The 19,218-nt window shown below is 44.6% G+C and overlaps 1 protein-coding gene across 1 annotated transcript in view; it reads left to right on the top strand.

The window, feature by feature from the left end:
- Positions 1 to 4,821: 4,821 nt before the first annotated feature.
- The window catches only part of CHST8 (carbohydrate sulfotransferase 8), a 121,209-nt gene continuing 106,812 nt past the window's right edge, over positions 4,822 to 19,218 (top strand). The window contains exon 1 of the mRNA XM_074158101.1: positions 4,822 to 4,930. Coding sequence (XP_074014202.1) covers positions 4,822 to 4,930 — 109 coding nt within the window. The remainder of the gene's footprint in view (positions 4,931 to 19,218) is intronic.

Raw genomic sequence — 19,218 nt, 5'->3', positions numbered from 1 at the left:
GGTAGGTGTTTGCAAACAGCCTGGGTACTGTGTTGACTTGCTGATGTATAGGGTAATGTAAACCTGAGGCTGGCATTAGCTTGCGTTCCTGGATGCACCGGGAGCTGCGTTGGCACCTGCAGTGAAGGGCCAGGAAAGGAGAGCCTAAAGGTGCCCTGCAGTGGGCAGCAACCTTATGGGGTCCCTGGCCCACCTTGGTCCTTCCACCCCTGGTTCCACACAGGAAAAGAGCCTCTTCTGCTCTCCTCTTGGCACAGTTCCTTCCATCTCCAGGCTGATGTAGCTGGGCTGGTCGCCAGTTCTCCCGGGGGGTGACAGCACACCAACACCCAGTCAGACAGAGGGACAGGAGACTTGGGTTCTGCAGGGTCTCTCTCAGCTGCCCCCAGAGGGAAGTGAGGGACTGTAGCTCTCTTGTGCCCCAAACCCCTCCTGTTCCCTGCGAGTGACCCTGCTCTCAGAAAGCAGCGGTGGGTAGCGCTGTGAAAGCCCCATACCCTGAGATCAGGTTTTCCTGGGACAGTCTATCTCAAATACACCACCCACATAAAAAAAAGGTGACCTCAACCAAAGATCCACAGACCTTTCCTGGGGGCAAGTTATCCTCTGCCTTGCTCTGCAAGGGCTTTTTTATTTTCCTTTGAAGCACCAACGTGGGTACTATTAGGGAAAGACTCAGTTCTAGATGGACCAAAGGCAACCCCCTGAGTTTCTACCTAAGAATTACATCTTGCCCTTAGGTTATGATCTTATCCATGCCATCCGTCACACAGGTGTGTTAGCAGACCGGGAGGGGGGGGAAGGCACGTCCACAGAAGTGATGGATGAACAAACAGCCTCGTGCTGCCAGACAGGAGCCCGAGCGCGGCCCGGCTGACCCACCTCAGATGGGGAATCAAACCACGGAGACCTTGGCAGAGAACTGTCTCTTAGGCTGGTCTTGGGCTGATCCATTCTCATAAGGTGAAAGCGCCCACAGCACGAGCGTTCGGCATCAGGCTCCCAGAAGCAGGCACACGGAGCGCTGCGTTCAGCGCCGCTCTTGTCAGGGGATTTAAATAAACCTTCCCCATCACACATGGTTCGCAGCGTCTCTCAGTTCCGCTTGGGCGCAGGGGGGAACTAGTCCTGCTTCTGTGCTTGCAAGTAAAAGATTTGGTGCCTGAAAATTTTCCTATAATATTCGAGTATCTTCCACAAACATATTTGCATGATTTTTACCTAAAACCGTACACCTTTTTTTCCTTAAAAGGCTTGCTTTAATGATGCAACACCTACTCTCCTGCCCATCACTAATACTTCCTCACCTCACAATTCATAGGAGAGATTAATGAATCTCTTTGAACTGGAAAGTGCTATCTGAGTGCTAATTATTAGCTGCACATACACATACTTCTGCTGCTTTCGAGGGCAGAGCATTCACATACCCTGGTAATGGGAAAGTGCAGAAAAACATATATTGATACCTAGGAGTTTTATCCACCACAAAAATGTATAAAGGAAGAATAAATTAAAAGTTAGATGTTTCAATTCATTATTGCACGTTCTAGGGAACCACTCTCCATCTGTTTAATAAGTTCAGGGCAGCTGAAAATGGAGTTTAGATTGGAAGCTGTTGCAACCTTATCTTCTTGCGCTCCCAGTAATACTAATAAGAATTATAAAAATATGTTATTGCCCGTTGTGAGGAGCACAGTCAAAGCGTGTGACTGCAAACCCTAAGTGTAAGTTGAAGGCTCTGGATTTGTCCCAGTTCTGCCTCCCAGGCGCTGGGGCTCTGCATGGATCAACCCAAAGCTCCTGCACACAGCATCCCTCTCCCCAACGTGCCCAAGGAAGTATTGCCTGAAGAAACTGTTAGCTGATGCTCCACTAAGGGGTTTTTTTGTAGGTTTTTAATCTCATCTGTCTTTAAAATGATGTGATTTGAGCGTAAATGATCTTTTCAAATGTTTCCTTCATGAGGATCCTCGGTTCACGTTTATGGGTTGGTGCCATCTGCTTTCAGAGCTCCTCTGCTCCCGGAACCCAGCGACCAGCCTGGGAGGGCTGGGGACGCACACGCTCAGCACGTATAAACCCGCCGTTCCCATTCACCAGCTCGATAATTAAAGTCAACTGATTGAAAAAATAATTACAGGAGAATAGGGAGGGGAAAAGCCTAGACCCGTAATTTAAAGATCTCTGAAGTTTGTGTTTTGTTGAGAGGTAATAATTTTGTGGAGAGGAAAGAGGTTCTCTTTCTTTTTCCTTCTTGGACTCCCTCTAGATTCACTCCCGGCAAAGAGGTGCGATGGCAACAGGCCCTGAGCAGCAGGTTTTCTTTGGAGTTACCCAAGTACTTGTGGCCTTTTCTTCTTTCAACATATGCTTTCATCCAGCTCCCTCACTGATGCGTCTTGAGGTGTCCCCAAGACACCACGGTGTCTGACCTAAAGAATGTTTATCCATTAAACGTTCCAAGGAATGTTTATCTAGATGATGATAGGTGCTTTATATATATAAAAATAAATATATATACATATAAAAGGGTGCTGTGATCCTGAACACAGTTGTCCTATAGGATGTGGAGCAGTGTAAACATCATAACCATTAAAAACTGCTCCTGTAGCATTTCTTGCACTAATTAAGAACTGGCAAGGGATCTTCTTTCTTGCTGCTGCCTCCACTTCAAACAAAAACATTTCAACAAATCAAAACCAGGGGAAACAGTTTAGCATTTTAAGCTAATGATAATTGTTTTGGACCCATATTTGCTCAACGGTATAATTAATTCAAAAAATGACCTTAAAACTCCGCATTAAGCAAATATAAACCCCTTGTTGTTTGGGAGTAGATGTCTTTAAGCTGCTGTCTCTCAAGTGACGATCAGGCGTTCCTTGCCAGCTCTCTATCCCACCAGCTGCCAGGGCATTCCCAGCGAAGGGTTTGGATTTGACCCTTAAAAATATACATATAATAAATATATGTGCAAAAAAGTCCATCTGTACTACTTACATGCACACACCACAGGCAGAGATGAACCTCCCAAGGACCCACAGGGATTTGGCTTTGCTAATGCTGAACAACTTAGTGCAATTTTCTTTTAATTTTACTTTTAAAGGGGTGAGAAAGGTTTAAGGAAAAAAAATAATAAAAATATGCAGTTAATGTCTGCCATAATTTTAATGGAAAATAAAGATTAATTTGCCTATGTACAGAGAGAACTTAGCGCTCTGTATTACTTAAGATACAAGTATCCACCAGTCTTCCTGGTCTGGAGCCTGCCTTCGGCTGCTTTACACATGGAATAAACATAATTGGCATGAAATAACCTTATCAGAGTCATCAGGACTGCACGACTAGTGTTCTTCTTTGGTGCATTTTAGAAGTTTAGAATGCCAATATACCGCAAAAGATTAAAAACCAAGGATGGAAACCATGAAAAGTAAAGAGGCTGCCCCCGACACCCAATTCTAGGCACACTGAGAACAAATCTTTAAAGACTTTTCCTGGCATAACTATTTGGAATGATCAGCTTTCCACAACCCATCCTCCCTGCAAACCAACGTTGCACAGTCTTTCTGCACTTCATACCACTTTTGTAAACAAAGGCCACCTTCAAACCCCTTCCTTTAGACCAGCTCACATTTACAATTAGAAATATGAGCAAAGCGGAGTGATTTTCACCCCTGCGACCTGTTGCTGGTCTCCAGCCGGAGCCCTCGTGCTCAATAATTGCCGTCAGTAAGGAATCTGGTTGCATTCGTGGGAACCAGTTCCAGTGGTTTTCCAATGGACTTTCCTTTGTATTACTGAAAAAGGCAGGACAGCACAGTTGTGTGGCAAAAGCCTTTATTTTAATTAATAAAGCCGTGTGGCAATGCTAATGGTTTTCCTCTCCGGTTCCCGTTCTGTCATTTGCTCCCTCCTCAGCACCTCCCCAGGCTGGACACTGGTTCCAGCGGGACTGTTCCTGTGCGGGCAGTGAGGTCTTTGCCCGAGGGCTGTGCTCGGTGAGGGGCTCAGGGTGACAATACGAGGTGGCCAACTGGGACTATGGCTGCTGCCGCTTCCCTGGGACTGTGTGTAGGGGCAAGTGTTGGAGCCGGCAGTGAGAATTGGCAGAAATGAGCCCAAAAACTGGCTGGGAGTTCTCAGGGGAGCAGAGGCAGCGGGGACAGCCCGCCTGCTCCCCTTCCTCTCCCTTCTCCTCTTCTCTGCAAGCCAGAAGAAGCCCAAGCACCATAACCGGTATGTCCCTTGGGAACCCACAGAGCTTCTCCATCTGACCTGGGGTGCACCCGTTTGGTCCCACCGCTTTTATGGAGGGTGAAGCAGGCAGTGATCACTTCCCCCACATTATCTCACTTTATGGTTTTCATATTGCTTAACCAGGGAAAAATAAGAAGTGACACACGCTTCACTTGAAGCAAGCCAACTATTAAGAGGGGTTTCTGTGCAAATTGCAGCCATGGCATGACCTTTATTCCCCAGCTGTGCTTTTTAATGATATTCTACCTCGGCTTTTCAATATGTTAAAACCAGTGACATATAATTAAAGACAAATTGATGGGGCAGAAATTGACTGCAATTAACTGTACCAAAGAAATAGTAGAGAAATCAGTTATTTGATCTAAACAAGGACTTAAGTCTACTAATCTGCCTTGAAAAAAACGAATGCTCTGTACACTAAGTTCTAGGGGTTTGGTTTTTACCTCTTGTAGACGTCTTACGCCAGACTTCCAGAGGAGAGGAGGAGACTATGAGTGACGAGTGTCCTGCAGACTGCCTGCAGTTCTTTTCCTGGGTCAGGACCGGATTGATCGGAGAACAATAATTATGAGGCTGACATGTATGTTCTCCTTCATCTTGCTGTTTGGAGCAGCCGGGCTCGTTGTCTTCATCCACCTGCAGGATCCAGAGGAAATAGTTCACCAGCAGACACCAGGTCAGCATTCCCATTTCTATTGACTCGTGCTTTCATGTGCAGCATTTTGTACTTACACCTTTAACATGTTTTACACATTTCACAGAGGTTGAATCAACAAAGGTAGGTAAGTCTGGGTTTTTTTTAAATAAAGGCCATTTTGAAGTTAATTAACAATTTCTTTTTTTAAAAAAGAGAGGAGTTTTCTTAAAAAACAGTTCCAAGAACCAATTGACTGATTACGCAGGAATCTTTGCCAAGGTGCACAGGGTCCAGCTGGATGGAGTTAATTTTCTGCTAGAGCTGAGACCAGTTTCCGTTGCCACCTACACCACTATCAACACGAACATGAGAAATTTTGCTGAAAGCTGAGTTCCTGCAAATACATGCCCCTGAATCCCCCTTTGCCTGTGTATGGTATTCAGTGTGTCACGGAGATGCAAAGTAAGAGATGCGTAAATGAGTCACGCAAGAAAGATAAAATACTTTGGGATGCATTCCTTTAACGTGCTTAACTTCCATTAAGCTTTCCGTAACTTTCATTCCTACGCATGCCATCTTCCTGTGCTCTGCACTTCAAACTGTGTAAAGCCACAGAGACCACATCCATGTGAGAACGAGAAAACTGTGGGATGAAATAGTGTTTTCCTTTAAAAGGAGGGGCACGTAAGAAGTATGAAAAAGCACAAGATCTCTTGATTTACTTACAGCCACTTTCTCTTTGACGGAGGTGGCGATGAAGGCTGGTCCAGAGCCCTGACAAATGCCAGTGCGGTTACTCCAGCTCATAATAACACCCCTGTGCACTGAGGTTTGGCCACTGTGTTTGCTCTTATATGCACTGAAATCCTCCTTTGACTAAATGTGTGCTTTATAAGAAGTCTATTCAATTGACATCTCCATAGTACAGTGAACACGGCTGTGTCTATTGTAAAGTATTACTAACATTTTTAAAGCAACTGAACCTACCACAGAGAACTCATGTAATTACATTGTTAATTTCTGTGTCCAGGTTTATGAGGTGCTTATTGCCATGTCACTAAACAAACTACACTTTAATATCTTTATTATTTAGTCCAACTGCATACCCATTTGAAAGCAGCCGCTCAGCTGAAACTATAGAAATAATGAATCATCCGTGCTGTGCAAAGCAGAGAATTAACCAGTCCCTTCAGTGCCTTTGCAATTGGCTTTTGTATACTTAGATGCAAAAGGGTTTACAGATTAAAACTGGGGGTACTGGCCACATTTGACTGAAACTGGCCCGTAGATTGGGGGTGAGGGGGAAGACATATGGACAGCAAATGCAGGCGGTACTGTAATGCATCTAAGAGTGTGTAACTTCGCATTGAAAAGTTAATTCTTTGCACCTGAAAGAAAAGGAATTTCTAGCGGTGTCTCAAAAACAGTGCAATTTCCTCTCCATTTTTTCATTACTGGTCCCTCACCTTGACCTGTTGTACCTGTTTTCTCTCTGCCACAAGCCCCCTGCACACCGACTGCTGGCTGTAACACTCCGAGGAGGGATTTTTGAGAGGGGTGTAGCTGCAGAAGGGGAGGCCCGAGCACATTTAAATAAAACCCCCCCAGCAGGGACACTCACCCCGAACCGCACTCGGCTCCTGCGGGAGGGATCTGCAGAGCTGAAGCGTGAACATCCCAACCATGCTCTTCCTGCCAAAGGTGTGCAGGTGATTGCTCGGCTCGCACATTCAATTGCAATTTATGCTAATAGGAACCAGACTGTACCCTGGAGTGAAAGGTGCTCAATACAATTACTCTTATTTCTGTTTGGCTGATTTTCCTGTGTGTTAAGTGCTTTCAGCTCCCAGCGGACTCAGAAACTCTTCACATCCCCTGCTTCTGAAAATGATACCAGTTATCACTGAAACTTATTGGGTGGCTTATAGGACACAGGAAAAAAACATCCATTCGTTTCATTAAAGAGAGAAGTGGGCATATTCCATCTCTGGACAGTCTCCCGTGCAAATCTGTCCGTCACAAGCGACATTTTTGGGGAGCCTGGAAGGACCCTTCCCGTCCCCCGGGCAGAGCGTTTCCCCGTAAAAGGGCCTGTTTCTAATGGAGATGGGATATTGCTGTAATTTGCTTGTCTGATTGCTCCCTCAATAGAATTGAACAAATGCACGTGTCATTAAGCTACTTAGGGCAGCAGATTCCGCATGGCAAAGTTTTATTGGATTAGCCTTCGCTTTTGTATTTCCCATGTAGCTGCTCCGTAGCAAAGCGTATTTGCCAGGCGCTGGAACCTCGTCAGGAGAACAGTCAGTAACGTTCTCTGGCTGGGGAAAAGTCACTAACGTTTATTTTCCACTGGAAAGCAGCGTAGGGGAATTTTGTATCGTCCAAAAGGGCATTTTTCGTTGTTAGTACGTTCAGTCATCTTTAATATAAGATGGTACAACTTATGAAACAAGATTAATAAAAATACTTTGGTACTTTGGTTTTATCTGTCTGTTCCAGAAATTGTTCTCGATTGTTTTAGTCCTAGCGAGCATGATGGTGAGACCTTGATGTACTACTTAAACCGGTATAAAATCCACGGCCATAAAACTTTAAGTAATGCTTACATTACTTTCACTGAGCAAAGTACTCCTGACAGGAGCTGTTTGTGTTGATTTGTTACTATTCATTTATTCTTTCCCTGTGCTTCACATTGCTCCCTAATTGTGATGCTGTACTGAGAAAGCAATATCAAAGTAATTTTCCACAACATTAGTTACAATTTTCTTCTGATCTTTCAAGTGAAACAATCCCATCCTGTTGGCTTCTGTGAGCATATAAACCTTGATTACATTTATCTGTTGGAAACCAACGCTTACAAAGTCCATGTGCCGGGACAGCGCGGGTAGAGCCTTCTCTGCTGATTGACAAACATGCTGTCTGTGTACCTGTATTTATATAATGCACATCACTCCGAGCAGATATATATAAGACAGAGAGCCATTTAGGGTGTGCAAAACAGATTTCCCAAGCCAATATATTCAATTCAGTAGATATTCCTGTGCTCAATAAAGAGACAATAGCTTCACTTAGGATGGTCGTTTTCTCGGCGTTGCCATTTCTGTGGAGAATGCAGCAGAGAGCGGGGTGTGGGCTGAGAAGCACTATGAAAGAGCGCCGTACACTCTGCAGAAACACAGTGCTCTTCTAATAATTCTCCCTGTATAAATATATACAACTTGGCTTCTGCAGAAATTATGCCATTGTTCCTAGACAGAGGAAGGATTTGTTTTGAGTCAAGCACATTGGCACACAGTGCACAAGAAAAAATTAATACATATATCCCTGTCCGGATGCAAAGGACTCTTGAATGTATAACTCCCCTGTCTGTGATTGGGTATTAAACATCCAAAAACTTCACAGTGACTCGATGTGCCCTTCAGCTGTACCACAGTATCTATAGCTGTACTTAAGACCGCGTGCTCTGTGGACTTTAGTCAGAAGAGGCGGGATACTCTAAAATGGAATCTACTTTTCTAATAGGAGATTTTGTCAAATTAAAAAAAAAAAACACCAAGGGAAATATTAATATTTCTATACACCTATATCTATGCAGCAAAGTTCTCTATATGGTGAGCAACTCAGGGGAAAGAATTACTGGGGTTTTGCCATATGGGTATTGAATTCACAAACTTGTAAGAGTTTTCAGCTAGAACTTTTAAGATGAATATATGTGGACACACACTCCTCTGAGAGATGGTAAAAGGTGGAAAATACACCTCAAAGGATGCCTGTTGTGAAAGCTCCAAAGGATGAAAACAGGGAGCAGAATGGAAATGGCTTTGCACTCTGACTAGATTAGAATTTGAAAGTCAAGGATGAATATAACCGAGCCCGAAACGCTTCTGACTGAGATTCTGTGGTGATTGCTGTCCTTACCTCATCTACCAGCCACGAACATAATACTGTCATCTTCCTCATTTCCTGCTTTACTGGGGGTGTGACGGGGAGGAGAGAGGGGAAGGAGAGAGGACAGTCTGAGGGGCTGGCGTGAGAATGCGCTCGCAAAGCTGAGGGCGCAGGGGAGCCACAGAGCAGAAACCTCACTGTACATTGCAGCAGCCTTACAGCAAATACCAGTATTACAGCTCTGCTGAAACTTTCTTAGTTACTTATTCAGAGCACATACACCTCGTTACTCACAAATTACAGCCCTATGCACATCTCTGCGTTCGCCGTACATTTCCATAATGCCATCCTGGCGCACAATGTGCCGCTTGTTTGTCACACTGCAAACTTTCTACAAATACAATTGAAAACGAGCTAGCATTGATATATAATTTGAGAAGTAATTTTCCTACAGTTTGCAACTTACTTCTCTTTATAAGCTGGAAGCCGTTTTAGCCTGCTTCTCGGCTGACAGCATCAGCAGAAATCACCCACAAAAGAGTGGTGACGGTGGTGGAGGTGACTGGGCTGGCCGATGCTCTGCCCCAGCAGAAGTGAGGCATGTTACTTGTGTAAGGGTGGCTTCCTCTGATGGAAAAGGGGATAAACCTTCCGCAGTCGCATCCTCCAAGTCTTCTCTAGCTGAACTTCCCCCAGCAAAGAGAACTTCCCAGTGTGCAGACCAGTTCCCAACACTCTACAGTTATTGGGAGGAAAAGAAAAAGGTCTATTTGCTTCTCTGCTGAGGGAAATGGGCTCTTAGGAGTATGATATTCCTTTTGCTGTTGCTTGCAATGGTTGGGGTTTAGGCTGCCTGTGAATGTGAAGCTGGTTATTTTTCACATTGGAAAGAAGCGCTGGCAATGGCTTCATCAGCCTGAGCTACCGGGGGGTCGAACGCTGCCCGGACCCTACGCCGCAGGGCCAGTGCCAGCCTCCTCAGAAGAAACGCAGCCCAGTGCTGAAAGCAATCACGTACAAGCTGTTTTATCACAAGTGATACAGAGAGTTTGTCTCCTACAACGCTTTTTCCCTGCTTTCATGACTTGGCATTCTTGTGAAAAATGCAGCATTTATTTATGACATGGTTTTGAGAGAGCACCACTTTTTTTTTATTATTTTTCTACAGTTTCTGTTAACGTGCCTTAGCCTAAAGCCCGTTAAAGCAAATACAGCTGTTAATCTATAGCATCGCAGGCCAGCATTTATAGGACCAGCATTTCTTTTTTCCTGTCAACCCTCAGCAAGTGCTTCCAGGAGTCAGAGCCCTTGGGTGTCAGACTGGAATTGGGGCCCAAAGGTGCCACGGTTTGTCCCTGTCCTGCCCCGCTGCTCGCAGACTGTGCTATATTGTGTTAAATCAGGCAATTCATCTGCTAAATGTTGCCATTTCCTATTATTATGGGGGTTCCCCACAGGGAATTCAAGGTACCGAAGGACTGCAAGATCCTACCACAAAAATGCAAGACCAAAGCATATTATCTGTGCAATTATCACAAGATCTGGTGCATTCCTGGCAGCAGGTACAATCCCACTGCAGCGGTGCACACACACAACAGGTGACTGAACCCGCATCCACCGCCCATTTAGTTGATGGCAAAAAGTCCACATCACCTAATCCCAAATGCATAAAACCAGAGTGATGTCATGTGGCATCACTCACACAGTGCAGCTTCCGCTTCCACCAATTTTCCTATCCTCTCTTTTTCTGTGAGCATTTCTTCTCAGATACTGAATGGTAACAAAAAAAAAGAAAATATATATATAGAAAGGTCTGATATTTCTTTTAAAGCCTACTTTTAAAAACTGACAGAGGTTGACACTGCTTTGTTGTTGTCTGGCAAAATAAAAAGTGACCTGCCATCTCAGAGCTGCATTTGTTGCTGGAGCCTGGCAGCGTGTCACAGGGAACACCCAGCCGCGCCGTGGTATGTCGGAGGACTCTCGGAGCAGCAGCTTCATGAGAGCACGTTCCTGGGGAACAAGCCTGGGTGCCTCGCACATTCCCCTGGAAATTCACAGAGGCATTACAGAAATGTGCAAAAGTTGGACAGCAGACTTTTGTTTCTCCTTAAAACATTTATTCTAAATATAAGTCTATATTGAATTTTTCATAGAAAATGTGTCAGTACTAGAAAGCTGCCTTCCGTATGTCAGCTATCATTCAGTTTGCTTCATTTTTTAGAACTTGATACCGCATTGACGAGTTTAGATAAGTTTAAAATACTTTCTGGATTTTCTAAAGTTTACGACATTTTAAACTGTTTTATAATATATGTTTCCATTTCTCAAAGTTATTAACATTCCCCTAAAAGCTTAACCAAAAGTTCCTCTCTCCAGCAATATCATCCTTTTTCATTTAGTAAACATTAATTTTCCTTTCATGATCCTAGTGGAGCTTGAAATTAAAGGTGGCTTTCTTCTCTATTCTGGCTGGCTTTGTGTATCAGCATCATCAAACCCTCCAGGTAACTACTGCTGTAGCGCCAGTCGAGAGAGCAGAAAAAGCCCAATAATTGATCTTCTGTAGGCCCTACACAAGAGCAACTTCTCCTGGACATCTTTATCATTTTCCACAAATGAATAATCTGTCTATTTTTGAAAGTAAGTGCCTGGTTGGGCTCTGTTAATCCCAAATGGAAGGTGATTAACTGATCTTGATCTCAGCGCAGTCCCCATCCTGCAAGATGCTCGCAGCATCAGCGCAGAAAAGCCCTTTGGTGTCAACCACATGGCTCGATGTTGGCTCTGCCCCGAGGCTGCGCTGCCCGAGCGTCAGAATATTCTGCATCTTGTAGAATGAAGTCCCATCTTTGTCCCGTGTTGGTCTCAACACTTCAGGAGACCTAAGGGTGACTAAAGGGGAAAATTCTCCAGCCAGTCCTTTCCTCCGTTGCCACTTCTGCTCATCAGGGCAGCTCCGACACGCTTGTCCCCTCTTTCTTCAGAATCCCTGTCCACTGGCTGCTCATACCTACAGAAATGGAGTGTCTGGGGGCTTCTGTTCCTGCTTCTTAGTTGGAAACCACACGTTTTCTCATAAAACTCTTTGTGGGGACTGGATGTCTGATGTCTTGCTCTTTGCAGCGCATTAGCCAAGAGGTCGGTGTTTGCAGACTTGGGGTATCCCTGGGGGTTGAGAGCGACACGTGCTGTGCCACCGAGCACGCCTGCGCAGACTCGAGGAGAGCTCCGGGCTGGGGGGAATCAAGGGACATCACGTCCCTTTGGGGAGCAGTGGGAACCGAACAGCCTCGGGAGGGAGGAAGAAAGCAGGTTGTGAATGCAATTCCTCATCCTTCAAGAAGGCGCCTGTGCTCCGGTGCCCTGTTCCTCCTCTATCCTAATTAATTTACCTTTCTCCATCCTAATTCATTTATCTTTCTCCTCCCGTTGGGCACAATGACTGGCGGTCCTGAGCTTTCAGCACTGATGGCACAGCAGATGCTTGGGACAAGCAGGTACATTTGGCTTCAGAGTTATTTTAGGCTTGAATTCACAGGAGTCAGGATGGCCTGTACCTGCTGCAGTCAGAGCGGCTGACGTGGAAGCGGAGGAGAAACACGAATACTTATTCTTGTAGGAGGATGGAAAGCACAGGCCTAAAGAGAGGAAACTGGTCACTTGCCCAGTGACTCTCTGAGAGGGGCAGGGGGGGAGACTCCTTTTTGCCAGCTGTAGCTAGTGAACATCAGCCAAGATCCTACACCCCAGTTCCCAGCTTGTTGCATTTTCTTCTCCTGACTTGTTTGACTTGACTTTGTTTGTTAATAAAGTTCTGCACAGCTTAATGCCCATAAGTCAAACCACAGGAGAAATTATAGACAGCAATCACTGCCGCTCTGTGTGAACTGAATGCAGCTTTAATTGGGTCTTCCTAATTGTGCACGCAGCTGCTAGGAAAAATAGGATGATGCTTATCTCAGGCAAGAAGACAAATTCCTCTCACTACTCCATCGTAAACAAATGAAAAGGCGTGTATTCAAATAGTCACAAAAGTAAACGTATATACCTGCAGGCAGATACCCTGAATTTTATGCCATAGCAAAGCAATTCTGTACTCATTGAGACTTCACTGCAGTTCACCGTGATGGTTTAACACTCATCCTAAAGATGCTGGTGAGAAGTTAAGCAGGGCTGGGATACCATCCACACGCCCAAAACAAACATTGGCACCTCAGCCACCAAGTTCCCTGAGATGCTGTGAACAGCCAAGGTTAATACTGGAAACCAATCAACTGATTTTTTTATAAGCTGTTTAATTGAAACCTGCCGCTCCATTCGTTTAGCTGAAGAGAGGCGATTACCTTGTAAAGAGGAGGCATTCTTAAGTCACTACCTAATTAAAATTCCAATTGTTCTGCCTTTACGATCTGCTCATTCTTGAGCTATTGAAGGGAATTAAGTTACTCAAGAATGTACAAAGTCAGGTATTGTTTAACACCTCTCTATATCAACGGTGTGCTCGGTGCTGCGTGTTAAACCCGCCACGTCCCTGCCTGTTCCAGCAGCACGTCACCGACACCCGCGGAACGGTTCTTGCCATCATTTATATTTTGCAGGAGAAAAACCAAATGAACAGACCTTAGCAAACCCTTACAACAGCGTTAGATGTAAATGGAGAGAAACAGGAAAAAAAAGATGTGTGCAGCACACAAAGAAGAGTGGTAGGGAAGGAGGTCTGAGAAGCAAAAGTTGAGATAACTTCCTATTCTGCTCTTCACGGTTGAAATTACTTAATGAAAGGAACTTTTGGGGGGGCTTTTGTAGAAAAACATCCAGGAAGACTAGTTCCGCCAGATACTTTAAACATTTTTTAAAACGAAAATAAAAAAATATTATTAAACCCAAAATGTTTAATTAAAGTGTAAGGGAAAATTTACTGCACTTTTATAATTCATGTTACTAGACAATGGGCCCAGAATTGTTATGACTGAAGTTCCCAGGGGTGCTAGAATGGAGACAAGGGAAGTAGTAAGGAAAATTAATATTTACTACAGTAAACTTACAGCAGTTAACACACTTAGAAAGAACACCTTAAATTTTTTAAAGCATTAAATATTCCAAATGAACAGTTATGATCTAACTATATTATACTTCCATGTACAAATCTTTGAGACATAACACATTCCTAATGTCTACACATTTGCACACCATATTTTTCCTCTTGCTTGTTCCCAGAGATCAAATTATATATTCAGTATATTCTGATTGTTCTCTGCCTTTTCCTCTAAAGGCACTGGCTTCACTTCTTAATTGAGACCCAGTGGAGAGAAGTTCACCACAACACAATTTAATGAACTATGGAAGAGCTACCTTTTCCTGCACAAAATATCAAGCTGCATGACAGAGAAAGAGTATCTCCTAGGTGACGTGTCAGTAGATAATAATTAACCAAGACATCTCCTAAAATAATGCCACCCACACACAAACACAGCCCTTTCCCCCTCCGATATTGGACAACACATAAAGCGAGTTAATAAGCCAAGGACACGGTTCCTAAAAGGAGCCCAGTGACACAGTTTCTTTCCTCCATGAAATCACAGATCAGGAATCAGAGACCTGCTGCACAGGCAAGTGAGGTTTCCTCTTTTCCCCCTTTAACTTCAAAGGCTGAGTTGTACTCGATTTACCCTTCACATTAGTCGTGGATATGCCACCACAACAGCCCCTTCCAGGTGCAAAGAAGATGTTCCTTTTTGCTCGGAAGGATTTTGAGCCGATTCTGCAGCATCACCCTCGCTGCATTTTTTGGTTATTTACTTAAATTTTTGGGTAGAGGAAGAAGCTCTAACTGCTCAATGTGTCCCACGAGGCAGCCTGGGTGCAGGACAAAGCCACCGGCAGCCCGACTCTCAGGGACATGGGGGACAGCAGGATGCCATCCCCTGCATCGCCTTCACCCCAGAGACTCTGCCAGCCCTGTCCCTACCCAGAGCAGCCTTCTCTCCCTTGGTCTTTGTATATCTTGTTGCAATTTAACGTTAATTAGATTTCAAATTGCTCAAATTAGGGAGCGCGAGTCCAGCGCTGGCTCTGGCTGAGTTCAGGAGGGTGTGGGAATTCGTAGGTGTTTTTACAGCATTCAGCCCTTTGATGACAGCCCCCCACGCCACCACAAACAGATCCTCACTTGATTGTAATGAAGATGTTCCACAAAGAACTGCTGAGACAGCATTTCAAGAATTCTGAATATTTTAATAGTCATTAATTAGATGTTTCTGGGTTTCTGTCCTCTTAGCAACCAACCACTGAAGCTGCAAAAACATTCAAGTGAAGGGCAAATTGCTGATATTCCAAGAGAAACCCTATTTGCTATGAGAGCGGCTCTAATTAGCAGGACAGACCATCTTGTAGTCTAATTTAGAGAAATAAGAAGCAAGCACAGGTCTTGATAGCAGGAAAATATTTACCATCTCCTGTCTCGATGGAGAAGGTGCCCAGGGTCAGAGGCTCACCTTGGGAAAAGGCAGTTCTGCTGCCTGGCCTTGACTTTGCTCCCTGAACAAAGCCCTCATTAGATCTGCCGCAGGTAACAACTGCGTTTTCTTAGCCCAGGTGCATGAGTGGATGATCTCCAAAGGTCCTTTCCAACCCCTACTGTTCAGCGATTCTGTGAAAACACATGGGAACAGTTCTACACCACGTTTCCAAGCTTGGTTATCTCTCCACGCTATTTTAATTTCTGGAGCTAAAACATCCCCTCTCGCTCACCAGCAGGACTGGGCAGTGCCTAACAAGCTCACTGGTTGATTTAGCTGGTTTCTTTTCTCAGCAATGGGTTTAATGACTGCACAATTCTCTGGGCCAGATCTGATCCTGGAGATGAGAGGGGTTTATCCCCCCCATGCAGAAGCAGACTGTTGGTCTCCATCCTGGCACTGTGCCACTGCAGTATCGGTGTCAAATACAACCCGATGAGGCAGCCGGTACAAGCAGGATTCTTTAAATCAAGTCTATCTTGCAGGTTATTTATACTAAGGGAAAAAAAAAAAAACCTTTTCTAGTTTGATTCTTTGCATTTCCTAGACTTAGTCCATTGCAGTTTGTGCTTTAGAAATGAAGCCCAAAAGCCGTTCTGCAGTGGGCACGTCACCCAGCGTGGCTGTACTGTGGCTGCAGGGTGTAAATGCCAAACTGCTCATGTCACTGGCCGGCCCTGATAAACCAGAGTTTAAAACAAATACCACTCAGGCTTATCTACCAGTACTACTGTGCGTATTCAGCCAATACCCCAGGGCAGCACCATCTGATAATGCTCTGCCTGGTCCAGGGGAAGCTTTCTCCTCCATCCCGCTGGACAGCCAGCAAACTCTCTCTATTCTTAAATAAATAATTCGAAAAGTGTGGTTTCAACCAGAAACGATCTTTCTAAACAAGTACATTTGAAACATAAATGTCACAGAATTGTATTTCTTGGGGGAAATTAAAAAGAATAAGGGTTAAAAAACATCCAAAACCAGAATGAAACATTCTGGATTAAGCAAAATGATCCACACTGAAAGGTGATACTGCAGCAGGAAAAAAAAAAAACAAAAAAACCACAACACAAACCAAAAAACCCCACAACTCCAAATTATTCTTATTCTTTTCCCAACCTTTTTCAGTTTAGCTGCCAATTCAAAATGTAGACATAGTTTGCTTAAGTGGAATTTCAAAAGAAATCTAATATCTGAAAAGTAAACCATCACTCTCTTCCAGACGTGGCATTAAATACAACTTGCTCTCCTGCTGTGCTGAGCTCTCTCCTCTGCTTCCCGTAAGGCAAGGGCAATGAATGGCTCTTTTGGGGACCTACCTGATACAAAGAGAGAGATGTAAAAAATGTAACTTATTTTTAGTTAGAGAATTTTAAGGTAAAGATATAATCCCTTCCTCAAGCATCCTAGTCCTAAACAAAATAATTCCTGCCAAAGAATGTCTTTTTTCCATAAAACATTTACACCAACAAAAGCCACCCCAAGCCCAATGACCATAACCCCTCTTGCAGGAGAAGGTCCCAGCCCCTGCCCGGCTGCTGAGGAACCACCTCCCCACCGGCGCCGAAAGCAAAAAAACCCTCATACACACATATATGAAAACCAATGAACTCCAACATACAACTTCCCAATGTTTATCCAAAGCTTTCTAGAGAAGCTAATAGTTTTTTAAGTGCCACGCAAATGTACTGAACTGAAAAGAGTATTAACATGATACGCTAATGAAATATGCATTTAATAAGATATATATCCATTGAAATTCTCTGTACCTTTCTGTCAACACAGCATATTGCAAAACTGAACCATCGAGACCGCAGTTTAAGCTGATATAAAATCAAATGATCCATGTTAACAAGACAATTAAATAACTGTCAGAAACTAAAGAAAAAATTATCAGTTCACCAGATATAAACTGGTTTTGAATAATGTGAAAGCATGATTATAGAGTATGCAAACTGAAAGATGTTACTGTGATTAGAATAATACGGGTGGTAAATTAGATATCAGTTTTATTATGAGACAGGTCTAGTTCAGGTGCTTCAAAAAAGAAAGCAAAACTGCAAATTACATGCTGGTTATGTTATGTTACATTATGTTAAAATTACTGGAGAATGCATTACAAGGGAATTAGCATTTGGAAAGGTTGTTTGAAGGCAGTAAAACTGAAAATTGTGACAGCTGCTTTTCAGCTGGACACGGCAAACATAATGTGCAGGATATACGCTACGCAGAGGTGTGGTAGATGCTGTTTCCCACAAGAGAACATTGCCACGCAGTGGGCACAAACCACGGGAATTAAACCTTACGCTTAAAATTCCACAGCTTTTAGCTGGTGATACTGGGTACCTGCTGTCTGAAGATGCAATATAGGGATTTCTCCCCAGCAAAATTTTATTCTCGAGGCAATGCATGAGCAGCCTTGTACGGCTCCCTCGTAGGCACATTCGTCAGCTTTGCTTTGGCAGAAACCTCCCAGATGCGGGGTGCTCGGAGGCAGCGGGGAGCTGACCTGAGAGCCCAGCTCTGGCGTCCCCGTCGCTGCCCTCCACCACCCCTTCAGCGCAGGAGCTGCCAGTGACTCAGTGTGGTCTGTGGGCCCCTCAAGTCCATGGATTGCTTTTAAGGTAACTGAAAGGTCCAAATACAGGTAAGAAAAGTAAGCTTACACCTAGCAGACCTCCATATAAAGGGGTCCACACGTCCACAGAATCATTTGAGAGGCTCACAGCTCTAATGAAGGCTGAAAATACTGTTTAAGGGGTATAATTACCAGAAATGCACCTAAAGCTGTGCATTTGGTTTGAACTACAAACCAGAAATGATCTCTCCAAAAGGAGATTGAAGCAAAGTGCAGTGCTTTGTGGGTGTGTAATACCAGCAGAGCTCCTCACCCAACACAAATACCCACACGGCTGAAAAGCTGCATTATCTCACGGGCCGGCGCTGCGGCGGGGTCAGCAGTACATGTGCCTGCACTTAATGGCCCTTTTTGCAGCCCCACTCAACTTCAAGGGGGAAAAAAACCCAGCACCACATTTCTTCAGAAGCCACACGATATTTGTGTTGTCTATTCAGGGAACTTTTGAGGATGACTCTTCCCTTCCCCTCCCTGTGGTTCCCCACACGGCGTGTCCATCACCCCGGGAGCTCCGTGGGGGCCAGGCAGAGAGGAGCAGCACGTTAGATTCACTCCAGCTGCTCGTGGCCACCTCGTTTATCCCTCCCTGCAAACCTCCATCTTTCAGATCTCTTCTTCTAACATTTATTTATATATCTGAGACAAGAGGAAGGGAAAGATGTACCTGGGGAAATAACCAAAGCTTCAGAGTCACCGGTTTGGTTTCACATTCAGCTTCCCCCCGAAGGGCTGCAGGAGCGATGCAGATGGCTACTGCTGCGGCTGATGGCCACCTCGTCCTTCCAGCCACTGTCCCTCTGCCTGGACACAGTGCAAGCCCCTGTGGCAGTGAGTGGGGTAGGACAGGGACAGTATCCAGCAATCCCACGGGGAAGCTAGAGCTTCCCACTCCAGCACCCAAACGCATCAGCGCTCAGTCCCAGCAGGTTCTGAGGACACCTCTGCTTTCAACTTTTTAGTGCACAGGGCACACAGGTCTTTCTAGGAGTGCTTTATCCTCTCACACTCATAAATAGCCAATTTGCTCAGCGATTATGTTAGCTGCTAATGCAGGTGAAGATTCACATACATAAGGGCTTTAAAAACAGCTTTGAAAAACCCAATTCAAAGACCACGGAAGTCCCAAGGAACTTTTCCATTGACTTGCTCTGGATTGTGTCCCAAGTGCTTATCAGTTCCCTCAGCCCCTCTGCTTCAATAGAGCCCAACTTCCCTTGCTAAAGATGATGCTCTGCTTTTTCCTTATTACTGCTTAAAATTCCTATTCACAGTGCAGCACT

This window comes from Numenius arquata, chromosome 13 (assembly GCF_964106895.1).
Source record: "Numenius arquata chromosome 13, bNumArq3.hap1.1, whole genome shotgun sequence".
Taxonomy (NCBI): Eukaryota; Metazoa; Chordata; class Aves; order Charadriiformes; family Scolopacidae; genus Numenius; species Numenius arquata.
Note: the sequence above shows the minus strand (reverse complement) of the source record. Positions and strands in the feature narration are given on the sequence as shown.